This window comes from Triticum dicoccoides, chromosome 3B (genome assembly GCF_002162155.2).
Source record: "Triticum dicoccoides isolate Atlit2015 ecotype Zavitan chromosome 3B, WEW_v2.0, whole genome shotgun sequence".
Lineage (NCBI taxonomy): Eukaryota > Viridiplantae > Streptophyta > Magnoliopsida > Poales > Poaceae > Triticum > Triticum dicoccoides.
Genome location: NC_041385.1, coordinates 579,486,091 through 579,503,991, shown reverse-complemented (window position 1 = coordinate 579,503,991; position 17,901 = coordinate 579,486,091). Strand labels below are relative to the sequence as shown.

Here is a 17,901-nt window from a genome sequence, read left to right as displayed (position 1 = left end):
ATGGCAGTGGCGGATCGACACAAACATGTGGGAAGGGGATCAAGGCGGAGAGCAGGGAGGTTGGCACATGACTCCTGCTTGGCAGTTTATGGGGAAATGCAGTCTGAAGGATAGAGGGCGCCATTAGTGGGTAAATCCGATTCTTGGTGGAAATGGCTTAGGAGAGAAGGCGTCTTTAAGGTCGAAGCTTATTTGTCCCTCATACATTCGAGATGGGCGTCATCCGGTTTTAAAGGAGAGGGCGGGAAACCAGGTGAAAAGGGGAGGGTCCGTCAGGAGAAGGAAAAGGGTGGGTTTCTTGTGTTGGGCCCGTGTGTTGGAGATAACATGACGCATAAATCTGAAAACCGCATTTACCCCCACATATGATCTGGATTTGAGGGTGTCCGGACTGTCGAGACGGTTGCATTTTAGGGCATTTTAGGGAGCATGCTGGGCACCCGTTCGATGTCCCAACATGCTTTAATGTATGAGGGACAAATAAATTTCAACATTAAAGATAAACTTAATTATTTGATTGATTCATTTATATGCATATCCATTGCAACCCACACACGTTCTACTACCTCCGTCTCGGTGAATAAGTCATTCGCGTAGTTCTAGGTTGACGATTTAACTATTTAAATATGTATTATATGTGACAAAAATTATATATTTGGAAACTACATCCATATATAAATCTAGTGATATACTTTTCATGACGTATAATACATATTTAATTCTTCAAATCAATGACCTAGTACTACGCGAATGACTTATTCACCTAGACGGAGGTAGTACTATATATTAGAGCATCTACAGGTGGACTTGACAACTTCGGCCACTCAAACGCACGTGGACACGCCCGGGCGTGTCCGCGGGCACTAACCGGGCATGCCTCAAATTAGACACTTTGCATCGTCTCTCTCATATTTCATCCCCTAAATTCATACAAATCATACAAAATAAATCCTACGTACTACATCTACGTACTACCCTAACTACTCTTCGTCGTCGGAAATGTCCACGACGACGTTGCCGAACACCGGCTGAACAGGTGGGTAGGAGGGCTTCAGCTCATCCCCCCTCCTCCTCGACCTCATCCATGTAGGCGAGCATCTTCGCCTCCTCCGCGGGCTCTTGCGCCTCCATCTCCTGCCGATGACGGCGTCTTGCCTCCGCAGCCGACTCCGACCGGAGGGAATCGAGGATGGCTTGCTGTTCCGCGTGCAGATCCCCGTCACCAGCGTCCCCCACATCCTCCTCCTCCTCCTCCTCCAACTCCTCCTCTGGATCCACTTCATTCGGAGATAGCCCTGTGGCGACCCGGGCTTCGCGCCTAGTCCGGATCTGCTCAAGGAGCTCGAGCCGGCGCTCCGGCGTCAAAAATGGCTCGCTCCTCACTCGGCGGTGTGGGGGCATGGCTACTAGGTGTACGGGTGGAGTGAAAAGTGGCGGCGGCGGACATGAGGAGGAAAATATGGATGGATGGTAGGGTTTCGGTGCCACCGGTCGACTTAAATAGCCGGGCAAAGCACTACGTGGCCCGCCGGAGCTGCGCCACGCGGCGCCACCGGTCCAACGGAGGAGACAAGTTTTAGAATGTCGGGTTTGAGAGCGTTTTCGGCTGAGCCCCCTTCGTCAGTCTGACGTGACGGGCGCGCCCGTATCCGCCCCATATTTGGGCTGGATATGAGGGGTGCCGGTTAGCCCGGACATTTGATACCAGTTTGAGGCGTCCGTCTGGATCGAAAAAACGTGACTACTCAGTAAGCGAGCGGCCCGTTCGGACGTATGAGACGGGTTTAAGAAGTCCGGCTGTAGATGCTCTTAGAAGCATAGTGCATTTGAAGAGAGAGACGACCTGAAATTTAAGAGCCGTTGCCGATAACCTCGAGTCTGGAGTATTGCCTCCTTTCCCCATCAATCTTCTCGTCCCGATAACCTGGTAACCAGCCTCCGTTCCCCATCAATTTTTCTTCTAGATCGCGACCCATAGCCGGCGGCGGTTAGGGTTTGACCACCGCTGCGGCTGCGCTCCTCCGCCGTGCGTCCGCCAGCGCCGCCCGACCCGCGTCTTCTGCCTCGACTTCTACAGTGGCCTTGCCGCGAACCCGGGCAATGGTATCGCCCACGTCGACTTCTCCAGCGGCCCCGCCGCGCTCATCGGGCCGCGGGCGTACCTCGCCAATGGCGTCGGCCCCTTCGACTTCTACTGAGGCTCCGCCGACCTCATCGGGCCGCGCGCGCACCTGGCCATTGGCGTCATCCTCTTCCACTTCGGGCCGCGCGCGCACCTGGCTAATCGCGTCGCCCCCCTCGACTTCCGAAGAGACCCCGCCGCGCCCATCATCAGGCGGCGCGCGCACCTGGCCAATCGCGTCGCCCCCCCTCGACCTCCGCAGAGGCCCCGCCGCGCCCATCATCAGGCCGCGCGCCCAGGCCAATGGCGTCGCCGCTTCTGGAGCCCTCTTTTGGCGTCGGCACCTCCCACACCGCTGTTCCAGAATCTGCGAGTATGTATGTCTTCCTCGATAGCAAAATCGAGTTGCTAGCCGAGTTGAAGAATACCACTGCAAGAGGGTTGAGCTGTGCCCTCGGGAGCAAGAGGGTTCCATCGATGGCACCAGTCCCCAGTTTCTCGTAGCTTTTTCCCATGATGGTATTCTTCAACGTATGGCATCGCTTAGCTTCTTGGACGGTGCTTTTGACGAGGAGTCATTGGAAGAGGATGATACACAGATGGAGGGATCTGTAAAGGAGAAGACATGGGATCCAGAAGAAACAGAGGAACCAGAGGACGAGTCACAGTACTCAGATGATACATGGCTGGAGGAAGCTGTGGAGGAGAAGACTTGGGAACCGGAAGAAACAGAGGAATCAGAGGACGAGTCACAGGACTCATATGATACATTGCTGGAGGGAGCTGTGGAGGAGAACACCTGGGAACCGGAAATAACAGAGGAACTTGAGGACAAGTCAAAGGACATGGAGGGGAAATGGCTGGAGGAACCTCAGAAGGAGGGAACATGGGAACTGGAGGGAACGGAAACTGAAACGGAATCAGAAGAGGAGCGGATGAATGAAAACTTCTCAGTCACGCTTAGAATTTGGTTAACCAGGGCCAATCTGGTTTTCTATGGTAACATTCTCAATGTCTTAATATATATGGCCGTACAATTCATTCCAGAATCCGAGAATGTTGTCTATCGGTCAAAAACTCTAGGCTCTAGAAATTTGACTTCTATTAAAGAACAAAAAAATACCTCACTTTCTAATATGTACTTTGCTTCTTCGGTTCTACCTCTTTGTTATTCTTGAATTCTGATAAAAATAGATGGAGACTTGGCACGTGGCATATATCTTAATGACAATGCTTCTCCTTTCATGTAGATTCGACTGGTTGGATATTCACAAAAGCCTATTCTCTTCAGTGGCTTTCGATTAAAGCGATGGAATCTTTGGTACGAGAAATGAAAGAATCGAGGCACATTCTGAATTTTGATGCCTCCGTGAGTATCAACCTCTTGTAATGACCCTTTTTATTTGATATTTTTCTTCAGAATTTAAATAATACCATTTTCTTGCAGACAATTCACAATCAACAATCAATTGGGAGATGCCAATTTGAGGGTCTAGTGGTAAATATGTGCTACATTACCTTTATGTTTTGTACTGAAAACTTAGTTACCTTACCGATTCTCTACAAAATGATGTAAAATAAAAAGAAACTAAAATTACACACACTGCAGTGGTAATTCCCTCATCTTAAATTATGTTTCGAAGACAACTACGAACATATTGGGTGAAGGGGAACACTCCTCGTTGAGTATCTCAAAAGTTTCAGTAGACGTAATCAACTTAATTTCTGAGCAGCATCAGTTAAGTGGTTTCAGAAGGCAGTATACCCCAGCTTAGATAGAAAGATTGTGATGTTTCTAAATGCTCACTCAATAAAAAAACTGTTCCACTGACTTTACACTTTTCTGGTAAAGTATAGTATCTCAATGGTAAAACAGACATCACTTTCTTTTGCTGGTACTTATCAGATGGTGAAAACTTGTGGAAGATGACAATTGTGAGAGTACCATACTACCATTTCTTCGAAATGATAATGTAGCTACAGACCAAAAGGCATAAAAAATTAATATCATATTTTTATTTGGAAAGAGACACTGTGGTTTGGGCAGACATTCTACTGCCATCCCCATTTAAAAAATATATTTCTTAACATATTATATTTCTGTAGGTCTCCTCATGTGCAATAGAGACCTTCATTGAAACACAGATATCTCCTAGCTTTATTGATTTTGAATTGGAGAAATGTTTAGGTATTTCTTCAGTTCTTTCTTATATATATCGTTGGGATATATAGGTGTGCCACCTTTTTACTAATACAGGTGATAACAGGAAAAGGGGCAACCTGCAACGTTTGGTTGTGTTCCTACTTTTATGACAAGAACCATTACACTTTAAAGATGATCAGATTAGATAATGATGTTCAAATTCAAACAGAGCCAAGGTTTTAGATCTTTTTCATATTTTTCTTTCTGCATCTAGTTATATCTATTTTACTATTCTAATAGTTAACATTTGCAGAGAGGTTACCATTCTATCTAGCCTTAGAAATGAATACATTGTCAAGTTTTCACAGGTAATTCTGTGCACCTAGTTTCTTTTTCGGTTTCTGGCTCTTATCTGATATATCTGTGGAGATATTTCTGTGATGTCTGTTTTCACAGGTAGGTGTGGGTTGAATCTGACATTGTAGCATCCATTGTAGGCATGGGTTGAATCTAATATTGATGTGGAGTACAAAGAAGCAAGTGAAGATGGCTCTATAGTGAGTGGGGATGAATCCACGGAGTCGGAACGCTGCACTTATTTGCTCATACAAATGGAATATTGCCCAGGGTACAAATACTTGGTTATATCATCCCCCTCCCCACACATATTCTTTTATTGTTTTAAACAAAACATGTGTATAGTAGTGGATGTTATTATCGATATAATAATTTTAAGCTTACCGATGCGTTGGTGTCTTAATTTAATTTGATTTTCCACTTTCGTTTAAGACATTTGAATGAAGATATTTCAATTAATAACAGGAGCCTTCAGGATTATCTGTCGCCTCCACACGAATTTGATGCTCCAAAGTCATTTCAATACTTTAAGGAGATAACAGAAGGCCTAAAATATATCCATAAACAAGGAGTAATCCATCGAGATATGAAACCTGGGAATGTGTTTTTGGGGCTTGATGGTGTTGCAAAGATAGGTGATTTTGGGCAGTCTTGCTTTCGCCCAAATGATTGTCCTACGTTCACAGCCACACCAAATCTTGGGACACTTGGATATGAAGCCCCAGAACTTGAAGCTGGTAAAAATATTTCAGAAAAGGTATGAAAATATGAAAATTCATATGATCTAGCCCTGGTTCTTTCTTTCATGGATATACATAAAATTTATGTTACAGGTGGATATCTTCCCGCTTGGAATAATGTACTTCTCGCTGTTCATTAGTTATGCAACTTTAGTCCAGAGGCATAATGAGTACATACAATTCAAGAACGATACTTCTCGAAAGAACTGGGAATGCTTATCATGGCAGGGCGACTCTTCATTTTGCATGGAGCTAACTGCAGAAGATCCACTAAAGCGTCCCTGTGCTGCTGATATCCTAGTAATTGGATTGATCCTTACCCATCATTCAACTCGTGTTTAATATAAAAAAAATGCTTGAACCAAAATAATAGCAACATTTAATTGATGCAGGAGAGCCTACACAAAAGAACTAGGCTGAGTCAAAAGTGCGAGAAAAGGTAAATCCGGGACCTTTTAATTCATCTTTATACAACTACATTCAGTTTTTGTTCTGAAGTCACTGCCATGTAAATTTAGTTTCCTCAAATTATACACATGCAATCTTACAAGGCTATTGACCATATCCAACTTTCACTGTGTTATAGTGCTGAAGTAGATGACTATTTTCAAGAGTTCACATGTTGCATTTGCAACATTACTTTATGCTTCTTGTTCAGAAAAGACCCAACTTCAGGGCTATATAGTTATTGCATTGTTCTTACCTACAATAACTGGAATGGTCAATTTGGGGATGAACTTATGATGGAGGCTTCACATTAACACTTTTTCCATTAAGCTTATCAGACAATCATCTAAATTATATTTTAAAGTGCTTTTATGTTGTTGAAGAAAGGCAAAGTTTGTTTGGCACACTGCTAAAAATTAAACAAATGAAGTAATTTCGAGCCATACTTTGCCACAATTAATTTGTAAGCAGTACTTCTGGTGATATAGTAAGCTTAGTGAATGGAGAACCGTATTGGTTCGATTCACATTTGAGACTCTTAGCATCTACATATCTTTAACATCTGTTTGAATATTCAGTATTAAACACCTATGTTTATATGCGGGATGTACTTGATATCATGACAACTCTGTTGTCTATTGCATTGCTTATGGTTTTACCCTTTTCTTCCTGATGTCTGCGTTTACTGCAATGTAATTTGACATTTATCATTATTAATGGTGCAAAATATCTGTTTGTTGTTTCGTTAACGGCACTCCTATATGCAGCACTAAGAATGATGTTAAGATGATTGAAAACGAGGGTTGTGAAACTCAGTCTGAAGAGGAGCTCCGTCAAACCTGCCATCACCGTGGCCACCTAGGCCTGCGATCAACAGAAGAAATTTGGAAACAGGTTAGCTAGCATTTACCAACCATAATTTAGCATTTCATGACCTCCAATAATGCACTCAATTACTATCTGAACTATTTGTAGTTCTCACTCCCTCCATTTGATGTTATAAGTCGTTCTAGTCATCTATTATATTCTCCAATTACCATCTGGGTGGCCGACGGTCTGAGGTGTGGGCGTGCTTGGCTCCGACAGCCGGTCCGGACGGTATCTGGGTTGGCGATCTAGGGTTGGCGGCCGCGGGTCTCGGGAATTGCTCCTTGACCGGACACGGACTGCCATATCTGGTCCATGGAGGCCTGCTGCCCCGGCAACTTGCCTTGAGCGGGTGCTGCCCCGCCCGACGGGACCTGGTGATCCCTGCTGCCGATCATGGTGGGGGGATCTAGCACATGTAGCCGGTTGTCCTCTGCGCGTGGGCTGATATTTGTGTCCATCTCTGGCCGTGGTGGTGCCCCGGCACTATAGTTTCGCTCTCACGGTGTTCGTTTGAAGGTGGCCGCTTTCCGGCGGCTTGGTGTCCTGACAATGGTGGTGTGTCGTTCCTGGAACCCGGGCCGGCGGCCCTGGGTGCTGAGGCTGCACGGTTGGCTCTATGGCGAGCGCTGTTGCAGCGGTGGTGTCTCCTCTTGGCTATGTGGGCAACAAGGGGAGGCTGTCGGGTGATCCTAGTGTCATCGTGGCTTCGGCGATGGCGGCGCCATGGTTTGGATCTGGAGGCCTTGCGCTAGCGGCAGCCGCCTTCTCCTCGCGGGGTGGGTCGACAACCTTGGTTCGCGCTCCACTGCCGGCGCCAGCGACGCGTGTAGGTGTCGCTTCCCTCTTGGGGGCGTTGGTGGTCTCCTCACGGTGCCAGGGCTCCAGGGTGAAAACCCTAGTCCGTCCACTCGGGTTCGATGACGGTGGCGCTTGGCGTCATCACCCTCTTGAGGGCGTCGTCATGGAGCCCCGGTATCATTCGGTTGCAGCTGGCTGTCGGTACCGTGACCATTGGGTTCACGCACCCAACTGCGCACGGGCCACAATAGCCTCCCTGTCAGGAGGAACAACAAGTGAAGCTCTCCGGCAACCAGACCACCACCCCGGATAAGCGGTGGTATGCAGATCTTCGTGAAGACTCTTGCTAACAACAACATCCAGAAGGAGTCCACATCTCATTTTGGGTTTAGGACTGGTGGTATGCAGATCTTTGTCAAGATCTGTCATATCTCACTACATCAGCAACAAGGTGCGCCAGGGGAAGTTGCCCAGGCAACCCGGCAACGACTCAAGGCAAGACGACACCGGGAACGCCCATTTCATCTTGCTCGTGTCCGGCAAGCGGGGACAGCAAGCCACCGCCCCCAACGTGTGGCGTGCTAGTTCTGTGCATCAGACCTTGCACGACACGTGCCGGCTGTGCAGGCGTGCCAGTGGAGTTACAGCGGCATGGGAGCTGATTCACCACTCCGCTTACCATGTGGTAGACACCTGTATTAGTGCGTGCCGTGCTAATATCAGGTGAATGCCTTAAGTGGCAGTGATGTGACGGGTGTTCATCCCGGAAGCTAGAATATGGCGACACCTCGCCGTGCATTTAATGCTTCTACTTTGTCAGAAGGAGGTATAGACTGTCGTAGCTACTGTGGTACCCCTTGCACTATAAAAGGAGGACCGGGCTACTGTAACAAGGGTTGGACATTTGGTAGCTTACACACATAGGAGCTCGAAGACAACATTTTCCCTTCCGGGGAAAGGCTTGTAGTTCTCAGTCCACCAAATCAGCAAAACACAAGGCAGGAGTAGGGTATTACGCAAACATGCGGCCCGGACCTGGGTAGATCTTTGCGTGCTTTACATTTTTTAGTTAGTGTTGATCCACAGCTTGCGCCCACACCACGAATCGGCAAGGTGTCTCGCGTGTGTTCTGCAAACGCGTGACAACACTGGCCAACGGCTTCAGGCATGCCTTGTCACTGGTAGGTAGCGTCCTCAACGCTGGCGTCGGGTGGCCCTGGTGTTCTCCTATCTTTTGCACGTATCCCCGTGGTCTCCTTTCTTGGTCCTTGCAATCTTGTGGCAGGAGCGACACTCCACGACCCGGTGTGAGAGGGCAGTCTCAACAGTGACTCGGGCCTTTCTGGTGGTGGCTTGGGGTGTTCGGTACCACGTGTCCGGTGTTTCTCTTGGTGGCTTGGCTCCGGTCCTGATTAGTTGCCTATGGTGTCTCTTGTTAGGTTTAGCGTTTGGCATCTCATTTTTTCTTGCTCGGTGTTGTGTTAGTAGCACTTGTGCCTTTTTTTCTTCTCTTTTGACCTTCTTATATGAGGATTTCCTCACCGCTTTGGCCCAAATTACTTGTATTGCAGTCTGTTAGCAAGGAGCGTCAAGAGTTCCTAAGCCTTGTCCCTAATGAGGTATCTTGTGAATTTGTGAAGTAGAATTATAGGAATCATTATCCATTCAGCAATTATTCCATTTTACTGCATATATATGTGCTGTGGAGTCGTTTAGTTCTATTTAAATGTTGTGGAGTGCAGATAGAACTGTATAACTCCATGATTGAAAAAGATACTACAAAGGAAGCTAATAGAGCATATATGGCTGCTAGAGAGGAGTCAGATGATGCCGTTAAGGTTGCTTTAAAAGAAGATGTTCCTTTAGCGCTGATTGAGAAGGTAAGAAATCCTTTCATACTTGTAAATCAATACACTGCCAAAGTCTAGCTTATGTAAATCTATACTTTATCACACTTCAGCTAAAACTGGTATATGTTCGATGTAGTTTGCTGTTAAAGGCTGTTGCTCCTTGCCCTACTCTCTGTTTTGCCAGACGATTAGAAGGGACTTATATGTAAAATGACTTTAAACAGCCTTCTTTCTGTTCATTTAGAGGGTGTAGTTGCAGCTTAAACAGTCTGCTCAACATTCCCAGAAAAAACTATTCTCTGATTTGTAGCTAGTTTTGGATAATAAATGGAACCTATGGTTCTTACAAAATTGTTTGACAATGAGAAACCCGTACTCAAACTAAGCCTCGGAGCATCTTTTCCGCATTAGAGACCCACCATGCCAAGGCTTTATATTTTTTGGATTAGTTGTTTACTCATAGTGTTACTGTGTCTTAGGTTGATGCTATGTTTCAAAAATATGAGAAAGATATTGATGGTGTTGATGCACAAACCGGAAACCACTTGCAACTGCTTGATAGGTATGTCACTTACATGTACAACTGAGCTGATTCTTATTGCGTGGTACCTCATTATGTGGTAACTTTGTTGCCATCACATCTTTTTGGCCCTCTGTGTCTGATTTACTTACCTTGTCGATGCAAGGGCTGATTCATATGACCCAATATCAAGAAGATATGTGAGAAATAATTTCGTATGTCAGAAAGCTCTCAGTTAAATTATTTCGGTGGATCATTTGCAGGGATCATGATGGTAAGGTGACCCCTAAGGAGGCAGCAGCAGCGAAAGGTTGCATAGAGAAGGGAGGCATCCAAGAGCTTATCAGCGAGCTCTCTAAAGACAAAGGTCCTTGCAAGGACTTCCCTCTTCTCTTCATGATATTGCATGGCCAATTATTCTCATTCTTTTCTGACTATTTTCTAATGCCTACAGAAGGAACGATTTCTCTGTAAGACATTGTGTAGCGGTCTCGATCAGATGCTAACAGCTAAGGCCAAGAAGATGAAGCACGGCATTAGACGGGAACCTTTTGCCTGTGGACAGCGTATTACTTCAGTTTAGCTAGAACATTTTGAATATGTCAGCTACTTGATGGCTGTGCCTTGTGTGAATCAAAAAGGCAAGACAGCCATTGTTTTGGCGCCTCTCTGGGCTGACTTGGATAGAGCGAGCAGTGACTCGTAAGGAAAACCTTCTGTAAAGAACATGAATATAGTTAGGTCTTTTTTTCTTTTTTGAACCAAATGCATTGGATTGCATTACTCGGTGGGCAAAGCTGACTCGCACGCCACTAAAGCTTGTACATCAGGGGTTACATTGTCATGGAACATCCCATACTTGCTAATACATGGCCTACTCTAGTACAGTTCCTGCTTGCAAAGCTGAAACTGAACTGATCGAAGTTTTGGTTCAGGAACATTTTCAACTCCGCTAGTGCCCTGCAGACAACTGATCGATCTCGTTCCTTTTGCTCTACACCCTGTTTTAATAACATAGAGTCAGTTTTGAAGCAGATAGCAGTGATTCCTCTGGACGAAGCCAGCTGGGCACCATGAGTAGCAGCCAATATTTAAGCGCGAAGATGATTTATTAGATTCTCAAGCCTTCCTGCTCCACATGCTTGAACAGCTACCTTCTGATCCTGGATAAGAGCACCCTAGCCACCACTATTTGTTTGAGCATGAAATGCTCCATCAATGTTCACCTTCAGCGCTCCGTGGTGAGGTGATTTCCACCGTTCTTGACATGTTTTCTTGAGCTCATTTTCCTTCACGAAAGCTTGGCAATATTCATTAGTCTCTTTAATAACAGAATATATATTATTATTATTTCATACTTTACCTTCCTCTCTAATATTTTTCCTTTCATTCCACCACTGCCGCAGAAGTACTATCGGCTTGATCTTTTCTTCTTCTTCTAGCTTGAGAACTTCATTTATAAATTCTGCAGCAGATTGTTTAGTTACCAGATTCCTTTTTATGTTCTCTACTCCTGGCATTCCCCATATTTGGGCCACTCTTTTACATTTGAGAAAGAGGTGGCCATCATCTTCAAATATTCACATACAGATCAGGCAATCCTTCTCTCCTTCAACTCCTATATTTCTCAAATTATTGCTCAAAACCAAGGAATTGTGGCCTAATCTCCACGAGGGACTCACGCACGAGACCTAACAGTCTCCGCGTCGCTCCCGCAGGGGCGACACGGGCAACCCCCGTTGCTAGCCGTCGTCGGCCCTTCCCCCCTCCCCATCTCCCTCATCGCCTCCGGAGGGGGGCACCGATTCGCCGTGCAGCCGCTGGTGAAGGGGGCGGTGAGGATCTACCCCTGGTGATGAAGGGTCAGGCTCTAAGGCGGCGGCCTCGACGGTGAGGGCGGCGTCCTTCTTGCGACAGGAGGCGCCCACCAAACGACTGGTTGTGTCCCTTGGCTGCGTTGGCAGCGAGGGCACAAAGGCGGTGGTCGCAGCGCGGGGGATACTCCGTTCTTCCCCATGGCCAGATCGGAAGAAGGCCACCTGATGCTTGCTGCCCATTGCACCGACTGGTCCGATCTTCGGCAAGCTCCTCTCCGTGGGATCTGGCGATTAGCGCGGTGGGAGTTGGACTGGGAACTCTGTCCAGGGGAAACCCTTGGTCGTCGTCGGCGGCCACGACATCGGCGGTACTGCGGGCGTTGGATCCCTCCTTGAAGGCGATGTTGAGGTACATCTCCCCACTCCCTTCTTCCACCTTGCCCGGGTGAATACCCCAAATTCTTTGGATTGGGCGGCGACTGAGGGAGTCCTGAACTAGGGGGTCCTTGGGCTGCCGGTCTATCTCTTATGGGCCGGACAGGGGGGCCGCACTACTGCTGCTAGAAGGTCGTGCTATGAGACGACTCTGTATCCGGGCAGGGAATCTTTGATGCCTTGGTGTGTCCTCCAAGGCAGGATAGGAGAATTTGCATGTTTATCTTCTCATTGTAACCGACCCTATGTTACCCTAGGACCCCTGGTGCCTATATAAACCGGAGGGTTTAGTCCGTAGAGGCTAGAAGAAGAACCATCATCATACTCACCTAGGTTTTAGTTCATCTGATCTCGTGGTAGATCGACTCTGTAATCATCCTATACACTTCAATATAATCAAGCAGGACGTAGGGTTTTACCTCTTTGAGTGGGCCGAACCTGGGTAAACATCGTCTCCTTCGTCCCTTGTTACCCATTGATTCAAGATCCATAGTTCGGGACCCCCTACTCGAGATCCGCCGGTTTTGACACTGACACTGGTGCTTTCATTGAGAGTTCCGTTGTGAGATCGCCGAAGGATCGATGGCTCGCCTGATCATCGGAGATGGCATCAACACCGGGGACATCTTTGTCCCCGGGTAGCTTTTCACATTTGGCAGCATCGTTCTGCATGCTAACTCGGCTGGTCATCTCGACCAGGTCGACAGCTTCGCCCCTGAGCACCAGATCAGGTTTGGTAACCTAGAATACATCGCTGACACTTGGGGTGATATGATCTTCACAGGCTTCTCAGCCTTGCCCGAGGCGCCCGAAAACCCTGAAGCTTCAACTTCGGGATCTCCTTTCGACCCAATCTGATGAGGACATCAATACCATTGTTACACCCACAACCCCTGCTGCTATACATACTGGACCAATTACTAGAGCTCGTGCAGGCCAATTAAATTACCAGGTACTTTCGTTTTTGGTAATGATTCTAATGCTCATGAGAATATGATGCTGCCTAAATGGGATACATTTGTTTTGCTTACAAATGAAGGGCCTAGCTTGGAGAAGGATGAATATTGGAGCAAGACCAAGCACGAAGATGATGGCATGCGCAAGGGGAACAAGAACGGAGTTACAAGTGATGATTTCAGGACTTTGAAGCCACCATAATGAGTGCATGAAGCCTTGGACGAAATATACAAGATGCCACTTTATAAATTTCTTCCAGAAGCTATTCTAGATGATGCGTCACCTTTTTATTGGGCCAGACCCATGTAATTTTGAAATACATAAGTATAGGCTATTTTTAGAGTCCGTATGTGTGGGGAAACAAGAGATAGGGTTGGTTTCGGACCCCTCCACTAAGGGCCACGAAATTCCCCCCTCTTCCTCCATATATACAGCCCTTAGGGCACCGTTTAGACTTTGAGTTTTGTTTAGATTAAAGTTCGCCATAGCTGCAACTTCGCGTACTTTGTTTGTGTTCAACGACCAGACAAAGGCGTCACAGAACCCCACCTTGATCAATAAAGCTTTCATCTTATATTCGCAATATCCAGATTGCAATCTCAGTTTCTTTCTTGTTCTTCATTTGCTCGCAGGAAACAGACCCTCGTGGTCAGGTTGATCGTGCTCCGGCGTGGTCAATAACCTCTCGGAGTTGGTTTAGCGATTGCTAAGAGGCGACGTCCTCGCACGTTCGTAGTCGGATCGTCAAAGTCGACTTCCACCAAAGCGATATCCATCATCTCATCGAAAGATGAGACACCTTTGCCTCTATCAAGTGGTATCAGATTTCCAGGTTGCTCGGTGAGATTTTACAGTTTTTCGTAGTTTAGATCGAGTCTGTTCTTCATACCTATAGTCCACGAAAAAGCCACAAAAAAATAGGGTTAGTTCATCATATTCGAACTAGTCTGAGCCATTGCATAATCTTTTCTGTATTTGCGTTGTTGAATTTGCGGTTGCATCGTCGTGTCTAGTTGCTAGTCTTAGAGTCTAGTCTTTTAGAGTTTCGAGTTCTGGTCATAAGTTGTCACGCCGCCACCGCACCATCATCATTGCCCCTGCCATCTACCACCACCGCTTATCCGCCACCGCTCTGAATCCATATCCATATACCACCACCGATCCGTATCCATATACCACCATCGATCCGTATCCATATACCACCACCAATTCATATCCATATACCACCACCGCTGCCATATCCTACCACCATATTTCCACCACCAATCCGAGTTCTTTTCATATTCGGTTTGTTTTCGAGATCCATCTAGTTTCTGATTCGTGTTTCCTTGCCTGAGTAGGTTTCAAAAAAAAAAGTCTGGAGACCCCCGGGCAGTTTTTAGGCCAAAATTTCGGCGACCGAAAATATTTTTCTCCCTATCCTTTTTTAGGTCCCAGGGAGTGTTTTGAGACACTCGCCATCATAGTGATTTTTTGTCGCACTTTTTTGTCGTCGCTGCCCTGATTTCTGAAAAAAAATTGTCAAAAAAATTTCGTGCCCGTCCTGTCAGTTTGACCTGGGAAGAGTTTTGAGATACTCGCCATTATAGTGATTTTTCGCAAAAAAAGGAGCAAAAAAAAGAGCGAAAAAAATTCCAGAGTGTGCTTTTCCCTTGTTTACGTGCAGCGCTGTGATTTTGTTATTGTTCTAGGCTCGCATCTCTAGCACGGTCTAGCCTAGGACCAGCACAATACCGTCGTTGAGCGTTTATTCAACTTTGCATCTCTGAATTGATTATTACTAATCCTTTTTGCTACCATATTATAAGCCTTCCCAGCTCCACATACATCTACGTCGTGCGTTTGAATCTCCCTAGTAATCGCTCTATCCAAGCTTTGAGAGTTTTGACTACAACGGTTGCCGATCACCACCCGCTGCTGGGTAAGAACTGGTAAGAATTTGAGATTCGCTTGACGGATTTGTGACACTCCACCATATTCCAGTAGTCTGTAGGATCATATTCTTGTCTGTTTCTATTGCTGCTAACTATGGCAGGAACACAAGCCGACGAGATTGACTGGGAGAACATGACAAACAAGGAGCTTCATGATAAGTTTCATCAAATGTTGGGTCAACAGGTGGAAGACGTGATGGCCAGCTTTGGAAAGGCATTGGAGAGGATGGATGACATTGAGAAGACAATTGACACCAAGTTGGACGCCAAGTTCGATGAATTACTCAAACGTCTCCCACAACCAGTTCTACGCCGCGATACAGTAGGGCGAGCACAGCGTGTTCCTATTGAGCCAGGACAAAATTCTGGTGCCGCTGCTACTGCTGTTGGTGCTTCTGTAGCTCCTGCTGCTACTGCAGAGGTGGAGGACTATTACGAGGATGAGGTTGATCAAAATCAGAACTACGTGCAGCCACCAGCACCACCACCAGCAGGTCGACCTCAGGCATTTATTCGCAACGGTAGGCCTGCACCACCACCTCAGGTACGAGATCATGACCATGTTCCTAAACTGAAATTGAATATTCCACCGATTGAGGGTAGATACATTCCTGATGTATATCTTACTTGGGAGTTAGAAACCGAACAATGTTTTACATGTTTACAATATCCCCAGGAGAGACGGGTTGCTGCTGCTGTTTGTGCTTTCACTAGTTTTGCATGTGTATGGTGGTCTGAACATTGTAGATTATATCCTATTCCAGCTACTTGGGCTGCTTTGAAAACTGCTATGCATACTCATTGGGTTACACCATATTATCAACGTGAATTGATTCAAAAATTGCAGCGTTTAAGACAAGAAAAAAATTCTGTAGAAGAATATTATCAGGAATTACAAATTGGCATGATTAGATGTGGTATTGTTGAGGAGAATGAAGCTATGCTTGCACGTTTTATGGGTGGATTAAATATAGAGATTCATACCATTCTAGAGTATAAGGAGTATACTAATATCGGTCGTTTATTCCATCTTGCTTGTAAAGCTGAACGTGAAGTGCAGGATCGACAAGCATTGGCGCAAACTAACTTTTCTACAGGCCGACCTTCATCATGGACACCGCGTGCATCTTCTACTTCAACTGCACCAGCACCTCCATCAGGTGCCACCTTCAGCCGTGATACAAAAAAGCAGGCACATCCACCTTTATCTGCCAAGAGCGCACCTGCCAGGCCTGCACAGAGTTCTTCTTCTTCCATGGCATCAACAGGGCACACAAGTGATATTATTTGTCCTCGTTGTAAGGGAAGAGGTCATTATGCGAGAGAATGCAAATCTCAGCGTGTGATGATTGCTACTAAGGATGGTGGGTATGAGTCCGCTAGTGACTATGATGAGGAGATATTGGCTCTTATTACACGTGAAGAACATGGTGGAGATGATTCTGATCATGAGACGCAATACATGGCTCCTGAAGACGCTGACAGGTATGAATGTTTAGTTGCTCAACGTGTTTTGAGTGTGCAGGTCAAACAAGCTGAGCAAAATCAGAGGCACAATTTGTTCCATACAAAGAGAGTTGTGAAGGAACGTTCTATGCGCGTCATCATAGACGGAGGGAGCTGCAACAACTTGGCTAGCATGGAGATGGTGGAGAAGCTCTCTCTCACCACAAGACCACATCCACATCCTTACTACATCTAATGGTTCAACAACAGCGGCAAGGTTAAGGTAACACGTACTGTTCGTGTGCATTTTAGTATCTCTACATATGCTGATTATGTTGATTGTGATGTGGCACCTGAAGGAAATATGCCCTAGATGCAATAATAAAGTTATTATTTATTTCCTTATTTCATGATAAATGTTTATTATTCATGCTAGAATTGTATTAACCGGAAACATGATACATGTGTGAATACATAGACAAACATAACGTCACTAGTATGCCTCTACTTGACTAGCTCATTAATCAAAGATGGTTATGTTTCCTAACCATAGACATGTGTTGTCATTTGATTAATGGGATCACATCACTAGGAGAATGATGTGATTGACATGACCCATTCCATTAGCCTAGCACTTGATCGTTTAGTATGTTGCTATTGCTTTCTTCATGACTTATACATGTTCCTGTAACTATGAAATTATGCAACTCTCGTTTACCGGAGGAACACTTTGGGTGCTACCAAACGTCACAACGTAACTGGGTGATTATAAAGGAGTACTACAGGTGTCTCCAAAGGTACATGTTGGGTTGGCGTATTTCGAGATTAGGTTTTGTCACTCCGATTGTCGGAGAGGTATCTCTGGGCCCTCTCGGTAATGCACATCATTATAAGCCTTGCAAGCAATGTGACTAATGAGTTAGTTATGGAATGATGCATTACGTAACGAGTAAAGAGACTTGCCGGTAACGATATTGAACTAGGTATTGGATACCGACGATCGAATCTCGGGCAAGTAAACATACCGATGACAAAGGGAACAACGTATGTTGTTATGCGGTTTGACCGATAAAGATCTTCGTAGAATATGTAGGAGCCACTATGGGCATCCAGGTCCCGCTATTGGCTATTGACCGAGAATAGTTCTAGGTCATGTCTACATAGTTCTCGAACCCGTAGGGTCCGCACGCTTAAGGTTTCGATGACAGTTATATTATGAGTTTATGAGTTTTGATGTACCGAAGGAGTTCGGAGTCCCGAATGAGATCGGGGACATGACGAGGAGTCTCGAAATGTGTGAGACGTAAAGATCGATATAGTGGACGACTATATTCGGAGTTCGGAAAGGTTCCAAGTGATTCGGGTATTTTTCGGAGTACCAGAGAGTTACTGGAATTCGCCGGGGAGTATATAGGCCTTATTGGGCCATACGGGAATAGAGGAGAGAGGCCAAAAGGAAGGAGGC

At 46.0% G+C, this 17,901-nt stretch overlaps 1 protein-coding gene across 2 annotated transcripts; it reads left to right on the top strand.

The window, feature by feature from the left end:
- Positions 1 to 1,911: 1,911 nt before the first annotated feature.
- LOC119277203 (eIF-2-alpha kinase GCN2-like) lies at positions 1,912 to 10,734 on the top strand. Of its 2 annotated transcripts, XM_037558446.1 has the most exons (16): positions 1,912 to 3,121; positions 3,373 to 3,491; positions 3,570 to 3,620; positions 4,229 to 4,310; positions 4,390 to 4,501; positions 4,579 to 4,633; positions 4,763 to 4,893; positions 5,088 to 5,379; positions 5,456 to 5,662; positions 5,755 to 5,801; positions 6,577 to 6,703; positions 9,049 to 9,096; positions 9,220 to 9,357; positions 9,807 to 9,889; positions 10,111 to 10,214; positions 10,302 to 10,734. In XM_037558446.1, exons 1-16 carry the CDS (start codon positions 2,656 to 2,658, stop codon positions 10,319 to 10,321), a joined length of 2,082 nt encoding a protein of 693 aa, XP_037414343.1. In that variant the 5' UTR covers positions 1,912 to 2,655; the 3' UTR covers positions 10,322 to 10,734. The 2 variants fall into 2 exon arrangements, with proteins under 2 accessions (XP_037414343.1, XP_037414344.1); XM_037558447.1 differs by lacking the exon at positions 9,049 to 9,096.
- The last annotated feature ends 7,167 nt before the right edge of the window (positions 10,735 to 17,901 follow it).

Coding starts and splice junctions, on each gene's coding strand:
- LOC119277203 (XM_037558446.1), top strand. CDS start 2,656: ATGGCATCGCTTAGCTTCTTGGACGGTGCTTTTGACGAGGAGTCATTG. Junction 9,358..9,806: donor CTTTAGCGCTGATTGAGAAG/GTAAGAAATCCT, acceptor ACTGTGTCTTAG/GTTGATGCTATGTTTCAAAA. Junction 9,890..10,110: donor CACTTGCAACTGCTTGATAG/GTATGTCACTTA, acceptor GATCATTTGCAG/GGATCATGATGGTAAGGTGA.